The sequence below is a fragment of the Episyrphus balteatus genome, chromosome 2 (genome assembly GCF_945859705.1).
Source record: "Episyrphus balteatus chromosome 2, idEpiBalt1.1, whole genome shotgun sequence".
In the NCBI taxonomy this organism is placed as follows: domain Eukaryota; kingdom Metazoa; phylum Arthropoda; class Insecta; order Diptera; family Syrphidae; genus Episyrphus; species Episyrphus balteatus.
The window spans coordinates 133,175,812-133,188,359 of NC_079135.1; the positions used below are offsets into that span (position 1 = coordinate 133,175,812).

The window sequence follows — 12,548 nt, forward strand, 5'->3', positions numbered from 1 at the left end:
TACATCGCAAACAGTGCAATGGTATCTTGTTTCAACAGCGGCTTTGCAGTTGTTGCAAGTGTAGACGAACTTGTCTTGTCCTTGATTATGCAATTCGTAAAGCATCGAAAGTGTTGAAAACCGCGCTCGACGCAACGATGAAAATTCATAATGCTTATCGCGTGCCATTGTCAAAAATGCATCCCGACCATCCATTAAATCGCATGTTTGAATTGGATCGGGATCTTGAATAGGCTGTAAAATAATTTCAATTTGTTATTTATAGTTGTTCAAGGAAGTAGGGAGAAAGAAACTTACCGCTAGACTCGCTGCTGATTGCGCGGAATGCAGGCGGATGACGAAAAATACTTCTTTGTGTTTTTCCATAGTGGCGTATATTTTCGCTGTGAGATCGTTGCCTGTTTGTTGTTCATTTGACTTTTTATTATTTTTCCGTTGAGCTGCTTTGGACTTGTTTGATTTCTTTGCTTTCTTCTGGCCCTTCTTTTTGCCATCACTGCTAGTATCATTTTCTTCGGAAAGGGAGAATATCTAACAACCCAATTGATTTATTAAGTATTGTAAGACCTTAAAAAAATGATTTGTAACTTACCGCGTTGGCAGCAGCAGCAGCGGCTTCGGCAGCCTCTGCTTGTTTGCGTTTTTCCTCCTCTTCTTGATCGAGCTCCTTAATACTTTCTTCTAAAACATTCGGCCAAAAATCACCCTCGAAATAGGGCAGTTCTGCAGCAGAAGTAAGCTTATCTTCCATAGCCTGCTTCAGAATATCTTTGTAGTCTTGAATGGTTCGCTCGATCATTCCCTTGTCAAGCATTTTCTTATACCATTCTTGTAATCGCTTTGGTTTTGGTATTTTCTGATCGGTTGGATGGCAGTGGAAAATGTAATCATCGCCTTCAGAGGGTGGACACGCCCAGATGTGAGCCATTGTGTAGCCAAGTTGCTTCACATAATCCATATAACCTAACAGGATCTCATGATACACAGATGTACGGTATTGACGTGGTCGAAAGAAGTGTACCGAATCAAGATAAGCAATATAGACTCGTCTTGTATTTGGTGCCGGGCATTCAGAGCCATATTCTTGAACGTGCATTCCAAAGAAACACACATCCACCCCATCGACCTCTTCAAAGGCAAATAGAGCTTTCGCTCTATAAGGGAACTCAGCATTAAGTTCTCCTGCTTCTACAAAGCGGCGTCTCATACCCGGCTTAACTTCTACATATTTGTCCGAACTGGACACAACACGAATGTGAACTTCTCCTGCACCAGCCTCCTTTTTCTTCAAAAAGTTATTAACTCTGGTCTCAATATATACACCCAATTTGGTTGGAGGCAATCTTTTCGCATTGAATTTATTGTCTTTTCTCTTTTGGTTCTTTTTCTTCAGACAATTCTCGCACACAAATCCACCTTGCCAAATTGTTTCTAAATACAAAACACATATTTGATGTTGTTTTCGACCACATTCCTGGCAATCTACAAATGGCTCCAGTTCCAAATGATCATTTTTCATTTCTTTAAATTGATCCTTTTTTATTTGTCTAGTTTTATAAATTTATAGATAATAATAGAATTAATGTTAGTTTTAATTCTTTTAACATTTTTTTTCGATTCACACACATATCTCTTATTTATTCGTCGTTTTAAATTTTTGAGTATTGCTCTTGTTAAATTATTGTTTGTAAGTTATTTTTAAATTCTTCGGAAAAAACAGGCACGCAAGCAATTTGAATCGAAACGGAATCTAAATTAAGTCGGACTAGCATTTTAAAGACAGATTTTAATTGCAACGAATAAGGATAGCCCCAGAAATAAAATTTCACTTCTGAAAACTTCAGTCGATAAGTATTTATAAGTATTTATACAATAGACATAAGGGAATCATCTGAGAATTTTTCGAAAGGATTTGAATTTAATATTTCATAAAATGAGGCAGATTGAGACGAACATAAAAAAATATTTTTTTTTGTAACAAAAATGTGTGGTTTGGCCGCCATTTTTAAAAATGCGTTTTTGTGATTTTTTCGGCTCTTGTTTATTGTAGAATGGATTTTTTGTTTTGTAAAAAAAACGAATTCTCTATTTTTTTTGTTAAATAATTTTTTGATAATGTTACTGTATAAAAAGTTATTGACGAAAATATGTAAAATTTTCGGAGATGGTCTTGAGTTTTACATTTTTTTCGATTTAGGTTCCTCTGAGCAAAAAAGTTTTTATAACTGTACTAAAACTAAAACTTGTACCAAAAAACTGTTTTAGTTATAACCTGATATATAAACTGTTTTAGTTATAACCTGACTAATTCAATATTTCTTTGGCTTATAAGCTTACACTTAAGATACCTCGGACAATAAAAGAGATATCGGAAAGATTGATCCAGTTTTTTAAGAAAAAAGGCAGTTCTTATAGACAAATAATTCTGAAATAAATATGTATATTTAGGTTCTTGTGCAAAAAAAAATAAGTTTAGTTTTGTTGACCAGTATTATCATTATAGCCAACCAACTCCGGATTAACTCCAGCCAGATCTTCACCTATTAGGTATTTAACATTTATTTAAACGCTATTTGTTGATTTTTTTTGATACAGAAAAATGACACAAACACAGTTAAAAATCGAAACCTGCAATAATGTCTGCTGTTGCGATTTTGTAAACATTTATTGACTGAACGCGATTGTGTTTTTTTTAGATTTTTTTTGTTATCTGACAACTCTACAACTATTGCTAAGGCTCATATAAACGACTACGTACCCATGAAAATCAATGTTAATGTTTAAGAAAAAAACTCGGATACGTTTCCAAGGATTTGGATAATTTGTTTTTTTTTTTTTTTTTTTATAATTCAGAAATATTAAAAAAAAAATAATATTGGATTATTTAGTCCGTTTTATGTAGCAACAGTCAACAGAGTTTGATAAATGTTGTATTTAGCCCAATTTGTAATTTATTACTGTATAAATATTTCGCCACAACAAAATTGTATTCCCAACAAAAATCGAACTATTTTTTTTCATTTTTCCCACAAATGTAATGATAAAAATATCACCAATGTAAAATAAAAATGCGAATATATTGCTACTTCCTTCTTTTTGGAAGTGGGTTAAAAAATCTTACCAAAAATCTTTTTCACACTTTTATAAAGTGCGGTTTTCTATATTATTCTTTTTAATTACAATGTTCCCATTCCCGACCGAGTTAAGAAAAAAATTCAACCTCGGTTTATTTTCAAAAACCTTACTCTTATCTTTTGTTACAAATTTCGCGAAACGAACAGGCATGTTCAACACAATAGGTGCGAAAACGAAACTTTGAAAAATTAATCAGGAAATATTTCACTGTTTTTGTATCGGTATTTCGTTGTTTCACTTTCATCGAACAGTAGCATTTACTTGTTGACCCATTAAGGGGTTAAACTTGTCAATTTTTGCTGTACACGAAAATAGGTTCATAGACATAATTAGAAACTCGCGTTCTTAAACCCTCTGAAAAATATATTAAGCCGCGAATTAAAGCTGTCAGACTATTTAGTGTGAAATTTAAATTCGCTATCTTTAACGGTAGAGGGTGCTGATAACAATTCAATTTTGTACGTAATCTTGTTTAGGTTTTTTGAAAAGCAAATATTATATTTAAATAAAATATTTTTTTTTGTCGAAAAAAAAAGTGTGAGCAATAATTAAAATAATAGTTAATAAGCAAAAAAACCAAATAAAAAGTCTGTGTACTACCTGTTGACGAAATTTACTTGGAAGTGGTGCCAAAAAAATATCATTTCGATGTTTTTTCATAATAAGTGAATCGGTGATTGTTAAAACAACATACATAAGTGATTTTTTTATTTTTTTTTAACGTGAGACCAAAACCGCTATAATTTTAAATAGGCTTGCGGATTTTTATATTGTAATAATCAATATTAAATCTAGGAATGTCAATTGAGGTATTAAAATTGTCAAGAGTTGTAAATTTGACCACTCATGGAAAATGCAGAAGTTTTGTCCCGCCTGCAAAAAATTAAAATTTCACTTATGTTTTAACAATCACCGATTCAAGTACAACAACAACTTTCAAGCAATTTTTAACTTAAAAAATAATACAGTAAATTCAATTTTTTTTTCCAAAAAAAATTACAATTTTTCAATATCGATCAGCACCCCCTTCTTTATAAGATAGGATGCTGAAAATTCAACAGTATGATACCAATAGGATGTTGAACCAAACTAGGGGATGGCTTGACCACTTTTTGAAAATTTAATTTTTCCCATACAAGCGTGGGCCAACAATAAGAACAAGGTTCTTGGAAAATAAATTGTCCTCAAGCAGTGTTCATTTAAAAAAATTCGACACAAACAAAGTCGAAATCACTTTGCACAGCAGTATGCAGGGCAAAGAATAATAATTATGGTCCAACGAATCAAAGATTAATTTATTTGGTACATAGAGTTCATAGAGTACCGTACTTTATTGTAGGCAAATTGTAAACTTAATCACCACTAAAATAATAAGTTTTGAAGGCAGCTTGATATTCGTTTATTAACGATTATTATTTTTTCCGAATACCATATTTTTTCTGAATACGATAATGTACTTACACACTTAAATATTTGTATTTGGCATTTATTTTAAAGTTTATTTGAATTCACCGATATTTACTTTTGACTAGTTTTTTGCAAAATTACATAAAACAAATCAATCTTTATTTGCTCAGAAAAACTCCAATCTCAGATAAAAAAAAAAAACATTAAGCTTCTTTGTTGGACTCAAAATCAATATAAGTTTATTTTTCAACAAAGTAACCTCAGTAAAAGCGATAAGAGATATGCGCGTTTATGGAATAAAAATTCATTATTATTTAAACAAATAAAAAATAAAAGTACTTACGTTTGTGACTGCAGTGGATCGTCTCCTAGTGTAACCGTATCACCGATGATGTCGTTGAAACATTTTTGGCAGAATGTATATCTGTTAGATGCAACACCGTAATCCTTTAGACTATTTTTTTTTGTTTCATTTGATAAAACAAATTTTATTTTGGGTGTGTTGGCAAATGAAAGTATTACAGTGTGATTATTAGGGAACAAGTGTTTTGAGACGAGCGAGCAATTTTGTATTTGTTTGTGTTGTTATATTAATTTTGAATGTGAATGGACATTCGTTACAATATATTTTGATTAGCAAATTGAACATAGTTTGTGTTATGACGATTGTGTAGTTTTGGTGAATGTTCGAAACCATAACCAGGAGGTAGTATGCAATGTGCAGGCAATGAAAAAAGAAGAGGCAAAGGAAAAGGTTGATTAATACATTTCTTTTTCAAACAATGAGACATTTATTATGCATTTATGTGCCGTGTCTTATTAAGGTTTATTATTATTATGTAATTGTAAATAATAAAATAAATCATACTTTGGAAGCAAAAATTTCAAATTAAAGATTAACGGCCAATTTCTTCACATAAGTCCTAAGTCAGCTAAGTACCCGGTCTAGCTAGACCAGGTCCTAGCACTAGTACTCGGTCCTAAGGAAAAGTTAGGACCTGAGCATTTCTTCACATTTATAGGACCTGATCTAAGTTCACAAGGCGGTCCTAAGAATTAAAACGTATAAAACTGGTCTGTCATTCTGACAATATTTTGATGTTTGAAATATTTTATTTTGATATTTAAGAGAATTTAACAAAATAAATGTAGAAAAAAATAAAAAGTCTATTGAAAAAAATTAAAAAATATGTACATAGTTAAACTTAACAAGAAGTCAAGAAACAAAAGAAATTCGATTTTTGTATCAAGAACTTTCAGTAAAGAATACAATCTTGAATCTGGAAATGTATGATCTGGTAAACATAGACAATGCAGAGATACAGATCCTCAAAGAAGAGAAAAGTGTCATTCAAGTACTCGAGGTATAAACGGATCTCCGACCTTTATGCAGCAGAGCCGTAGAGCAGAGAGTTAGTGACAGTTTCAGAAAGACGTACATGTAAACAAAAAATATATTTTAATAAAAACTATAATTTAAGAAAAACACGTCCTGTGTCTTTTTTACTACATTGCGGAAAAAAATTATGATGGTTTATAGTTCGACGTAGTCGTAGGTTTCTGTCTTCTATGTTTGAGTGTAATTTACTCGTAAGTGGCTTCTAGAGCAGTCAAGCGTCGAGAAATTTTAATGCAGAACGTCTACATAAAGACCATCTTTCTTGACTTGGTTGTCACTTTTAGAAAGATCGGACAAAGTCAAAATATTTTTTTGGTACTTGTTCATGAAAAAGTGTTCTTTTGTCTATTCTTCCCGTTTCGGCATTGCATTTTTCACTTCAGGTGTTTATGGTAAATTAAAAAAAAAATAATTCAATAAAATTTAAATCATGTTGAGCGACAGAACACACAAGAAACTAAAAATTCTGTCAGATATCTCTAAACAAGAATGAAATCGTTGGCATTTATTCAAGCACTAACCGCTAGACTACCGATTTTGAGGTCCTAACTTATACCGAGTCCTAACTAATACTCGTTACCAATTTGACAGTACTTTAGTACTTTTGTGAAGAAATCACTTGGTACCGATTTGAGTACTAACGATTGGTATAATAACCAGGTCCTAGCTGATTTTGAGGAGCTAGCTAGTACCGAGTCCTAACTAGTACTCGGTCCTAAACTGACAGTTCTAAGGCTTAGTACCTGAGTCAAAAAATGAGTTGATACCGATTTGAGTACTAACTTTAGGACTAGGACCAGTATTAGCGCTAGGACTCTGTGAAGAAATCGGCCGTAGTAAAAGCAAAAATCATACCTATTTTGATAACTGTAGTATTTTGCATCTCTAGGAATGGTACACAATTGTTTTCCATAGCAACACAACACTTGTGGATTGAATGTGTACTTGCGTCCACAACAGTATCCCAATGCTTGCATAACTGGATCAATTTCTTGTTCAAAAACCTCCGAGAGCTGTGTGAAATATAAAAGTTGTACATTTTATAGTTTGTATTTTTTAAATTATAAACTTACCCTCGTGCAATATCTATAGACACGTGATGTCTTGCGATTATATAACCAAGCATTGTCAAATATCAACCAAACATCATCGACATACTCCCAAGGATCACTGTACATTCCATTCATTAAATTATTTCTTATTGTCCCCAAGTCCATTGGTTTCTTAATAATTTCAAAGTAATCGGGAATGCCAAGAGCTTGAGGATCCACTGGCGATTTGAAATGAACCGACTCTGGTTCATGGCGAAGAAGCTTATCGAGAGTTGGTAATAAGGCCCTTTTCAATTCTTCAGGATTGAAAACACACTTCTTCTTTTCACCAGTTGGAACCAACGGTTCGGGTACCACAGGTTTGACTTCCTGCTTAATTTGGAGTTTATTGTCGCTTCCTTGGGCACCTGCGCTCGATGTTGAACCTTCTTCTTTAATGACAGGTTTTTCTTCTTTTATACCTAACTCGCTGGCATTGCCCTGATTAGTGCTGTCATCTGTATCCATGGGTTCGGTTTTTATGAATGATGCATTAGTGCCATCTTTGTTGACATTTTTGCCAATACCCGCAGAGCCACCTCCTGAGGATGTGTCCATTTGACTGTTGTCACCATTTTCATCCATATACTCCTTCTTAATCTCATCTTCTTGTTTGATGGAGTCTAGCTTTCCTTTTGGTGCGTTGGTGTTGTTGTCTGGAGATGGTGGTGTGTCATCTTGGTCGCGGGAAGCAGCTTCTAAGGCAGCCATCTGTGATGATAGGTTTGAGCTGGAGGACGGTCTAGAAGGTGCTGAATTATTTGAGCCAACTCCACCACCTTTACCCATGCCCATTTGCTGCTGCTGCTGCTGGTGTTGCTGCTTCTGGGTCATATTGGGGGTTGTTGCTGGGGTAACAGTTGTTCCCGTATTCGATGGTGATGTCATCAATGGTGGTGTGTTGCGGTCACTCATAGGTTGCATTAGTGAGGACACTGATGGAGGGTTAGGAGTACTGACGGCTATTGGACCGTTACTAACAAAACTCGGTGAGGGAGAAGGTGCCATTGTGGTATTCGCATTAGTCAGTGATTCCAGACTAGTGGGAGTCGGTGGCATGCCACCGCTAACAGATTTTTGCGGCTGCTGTTGTTGCTGCTGTTGTTGCTGCTGCTGTTGTTGCTGTTGTTGTTGTTGTTGTTGTTGCTGCTGTTGTTGTTGCTGCTGTTGTTGTTGCTGTTGTTGCTGCATTGTCGGTGCAAACGCATTCACAGAGTTATTCTGAATCTGTCCAGCAGAGTTGAATGGAGATTGTGGCATGACAATATTTTGATTTACCGAGGTGACAACTTGACTAGTTGCTTGCTGCTGCTGCTGTTGAACAGCGGCTGCATTTTGCATTCGTGCTTTCATCAAATCATTAAACTGACTCACACCTCCATTTGCATTGATAAACTGCTGCTGCTGAGATCCTTGAGATGTTGCGGGCTGAGAGAGTACTCCTCCGCCTACAGTCTGTCCGCCACTCGTAAATGGCGAGTGCACTGCATTCTGTATGACCAAGTTCTGCTGTGATGTTGGGGTCCCATTTGGACTTGGGCCAGGTGGACCTACCACTAAGTTTCCAAGCGGTCCACTTTGCAAGCCCACTTGATTAGAAAATTGCATTCGATTTTGCTGCATTGCATTAAGCATTCCAGCTGGAGAATGACTTCGCACTCCTGGTGCCTGCTGAGCAGGGTTCTGTGGCATCATACCAGGTGCTTGACCTCGTTGCATCATACTAGCCATGGGATTTCCTCCTTGGCTTGCGGCTAATTGATTAACCATAGACACGTTTGGCCGGATTTGCTGTTGGTGCCCTGGCAATTGTTGCTGTTGCTGACTTGGACCACCTGGTCCGGCTTGTTGCTGTTGTTGTTGCATCTGCAGTAGTTGTTGTTCTTTGCGCTTGAGACGTTTCTCTTCAAGTTCTTTTTGGATTTTATAGATTTTTTCAGCAAGCAAGTGATAGTATTCGGATCGGGACTTTGCCATTTCGTACATATCTTTTTCAACTTTCTCTGCGTAAGACACGAGATTGAACATTCGTTTGTCCTGCATAGTGGCGGGATCAGATGTGGGAAATATTGCTTGAACCAGTTTGTGGACTAGGTGTTTTCGTAAATCCGTTGTAACCGATTCACGCCAATCTTTCTCATTATCACCAGCTCCGGAAGACGCTGGCAACGATGAGCTTTGCGAAAGAAGTCCACCAGAAACGTTATTTGCAGCTGCGTTTGCCGATGCTGCTGCTGCGGCAACAGCTGCATGAGCCTGAATTTGCATTTGGGCCATTTGACTGGGTGCCATCTGTTGTGATTTGTTAGAACCTCCACCGTCGACGGTATTGGAATTGCTAAAACTGTGAACGTTCACAGAAAGTGGAATGTTTGCCTGGGTTTGCTGTTGTTGTTGCTGTTGCATATTGGTCAATTGATGTGCACCTTGTTGGGGACCTCCTTGTTGGGCGTTCAGCGTGACAACATGATTTCCGGCTCCTGGCACCAACAACTGCTGATTGGGGTTGTTGCCATTTTGAATATCGTTGTTGCTCATCAGCAAGTTGTTAGACAGAACATTAGCGTTTGGGGGAGCGGCTACCCTAACTGGTGGTCCTTGAATTCGCATTCCTTGTGGTACCTGAGGGGCATTTGCGTTGGCCTGCATGATGTTGGTTGGAGCGGATGATACGGCGCCCTGCATACCCATGCTGTCGAAACGGCGTATTTCTTGGTTCGGATTTGAGGTTTGCATTTGCTGCGGTTGCATGTCTCCAGCATTTGGTTTAATACTCATTTGGGGTCCCACAGGTACAGCACCCACTGATCCCGGACCTTGAGCGTTCTGGTTGCCGACGTTTTGCTGCGAGTTTCCTGGAACAGCTTGTTGTTGTTGTTGCTGCTGTTGTTGTTGTTGTTGCTGCTGCTGCTGTTGTTGTTGTTGCTGCTGTTGTTGTTGCTGTTGCACTTGTTGTTGGACTTGCTGTTGTTGTTGCTGCTGCTGTTGTTGTTGCTGTTGTTGTTGTTTATTATCCCCACCGGCGTTTCCACCGCTGCCAACAAGTTGATGAGTTTGTCGAAAGGGGAAGCAAATTATACAATCACTTTTGGTGCAAGTCTTGTAATGGAGAAGTATCTGTCGCGAGGAAGTGCAGTGCTGGACGGTACAGTCCTTGCTGTCCTTGCAATTTGCCATGTGAGCCAACACATCCTGCATTATCTTACAGTGAAATACAGTACACTTCTCTCTATTGGGGTTAGCAGCTTCGCGGCGACTGCACTTGTGAGCATGCAGCAAAATCATCAATTGCTGCTGAATTTGCTTTTTTCGCGCGATCGGAAGTGGATGTTGAGGAGGCCCTTGTGAAGTACCTGGTTGCGGTTGTTGCATTTGACCTGGCTGTGGTGGACGCTGTTGTACGCTTCCTGGCGCTGGCCCTCCTAAAACTACTTGCGGTGCTTGATTCGGATTGAGTTGCTGTTGCGGATTTGTCAACTGCTGCTGCTGTTGTTGCTGTTGTTGTTGCTGCTGTTGTTGTTGCTGCTGCTGCTGTTGTTGTTGGGGGCCTCCAACGATTCCGCTACCATCATTCCCAACGCTGACGAGACCAATATTGGTACCAATGGGGCCCCCAGGTCGATTTCCCTGCATTGCTTGTTGCATACTAGGTGGTACACGCTGTTGTTGTGTAATCTGATTAACCAGCATTTGTTGTTGTGGTGATGGTCCACCCCCACCTCCAGGGTTTACATTAACACTAACACTCTGTGGACCAGCATTAACATAGCCATAGGGTCCGTTCGGTCCTCCCCCCATACTATTTATTTGACCTGGTCGAATCGCAAATTTTCGAGATAACAATTCGTTTGTGGTCGATTGGTTCTCTATTACGTTCAACTTACCAATTGGCATGTTTGGATTTTGCATTCGAGGACCACCACCTGGTCCGGCACCCATCAGCTGATGCGGGTTGGGACCACGAATCATGTGTTGTTGCCCGACCATGCGACCACCAACACCGATTGCAGCAGTTGTCATAAGTGGGCCATTTTGCATTGCCTGCTGATGATGAATTCCTTGATGATTTGCGGGGCCAGCGCCTGGGACTTTACCTGGTCCCATCATAGGTCCGGTGTTAATATGTTGTTTCAGTGCATTAACCATTACGCCTTGAGATGCTGCCATTGATCCGCCACCTATACCACCAGAAGCCATAGCACTATTGGTCATAACCATGTTTCCTATGTTACCCTGAGCAATGCTATTCATTCCTGTAAATAAAACAAAAAAAACATTCATTGCATTTGTCTACTCATAAAATAAATTACTTAAACGTATCGCAATGGCTTCAATGGCTTTCTTTTTTTTTTAATATTTTACTTAATCGAGGGAGTAAAATTGCATACTTTTGGGGTAGGTACACATATGAAAGTTGTAATTTTTAAACGACGAGTGATAAAAGAAAACTTTTAAGTTATCTCAGCTACAAGTTTTTCGAACATTTTGACCTCATACAACGGGTCTGGCGGATGGCGAAAAATTTAGTACTTTTCGCAGATTGTTAATTACATCAATACTAAGCTGTATATACAACCCTGTAACAATAATTTTAAGGAATACTCGTATTTGCGAGGTTTTTAGTTTTTTGAATGAAATTTTGTTTATTACCATAAAAAAAATTGTTAACGGAAAAGTTAAGAAATAAAACTAAACTTAAGGAAATAGGTCAAAATCGTCATACATAAATTACCTAACATTTTACATTTTTTTTTAAAGTTTCTCGTTCTCATCTTATAAAGAATTAATTTGCGTGGGACTGCCTCGAATAATGTTTGTTTTAATGGTGTTGTCCAAAATGTTCTATTCATAGACCTCATTTCAGGCTCTGGAAGATATATATTTCTATCTTGATCTTTCCCCAAGGAAGGTCCCCACAGAATTCATATTCACATATTTCTCGAGATTGTAGCTGATGTAGTTTCTAGAGTTCAGCGATCCTTCTAAAATGTATAGCACGGTTTTTAACATCAGGGAAAGCTGATGCCTACCTGATGAATGAGCCCAAGGGTGGAAACGGCTAACGCAATAATAAATAAATATTTGCGTTGTACTTTGGGTGTGTTTAATCAGCTTGGAAATGAATTCACCAATAAATAATTTAAACATGAGTTTAAATTATTCGAGTATAGCTCGAATTTCCGTTACGCCAATTAATGTAAACAACTCCTGTTAGAAACATGCAAAAAAACGAAGTGATTCCGAAACATTCTAAAAAGAAAAAATTGCATCTATAGACGTACAAAGTAGGGATGTTGCGAATATTCGCATCCGAACCCGCAAATGCGGAACTTTTGCATGAATTGGGACATCGCACTCCGCACCCGCAATAATCAATGCAGGTTTTTATGCGGATGCGGATGCAAAGAAATTGCGACAAGAAAGAAGTTGGGCGGAGCCGACGAGTAGATAATGGTCTGTAACTGATTCTTTTAGGCAAAACACAGAAAAAATGCAAAAAGTCTTAGTTTAATAGC

The 12,548-nt window shown here is 37.4% G+C and overlaps 1 protein-coding gene across 5 annotated transcripts in view; it reads right to left on the reverse strand.

Moving 5' to 3' along the window:
• LOC129908901 (histone acetyltransferase p300) overlaps positions 1-12,548 on the reverse strand; it is a 32,418-nt gene that overhangs the window by 5,806 nt on the left and 14,064 nt on the right. For 3 of the 5 annotated variants that reach the window (XM_055985727.1, XM_055985726.1, XM_055985728.1), the window contains exons 5-10: positions 7,015-11,285; positions 6,797-6,954; positions 4,886-4,996; positions 593-1,547; positions 298-531; positions 4-234 (exon numbers count right to left, since the gene is read on the reverse strand). In XM_055985727.1, the coding sequence (XP_055841702.1) occupies positions 4-234; positions 298-531; positions 593-1,547; positions 4,886-4,996; positions 6,797-6,954; positions 7,015-11,285 (5,960 nt within the window). The remainder of the gene's footprint in view (positions 1-3; positions 235-297; positions 532-592; positions 1,548-4,885; positions 4,997-6,796; positions 6,955-7,014; positions 11,286-12,548) is intronic. The other 2 variants (XM_055985730.1, XM_055985729.1) reach the window with 2 other exon arrangements.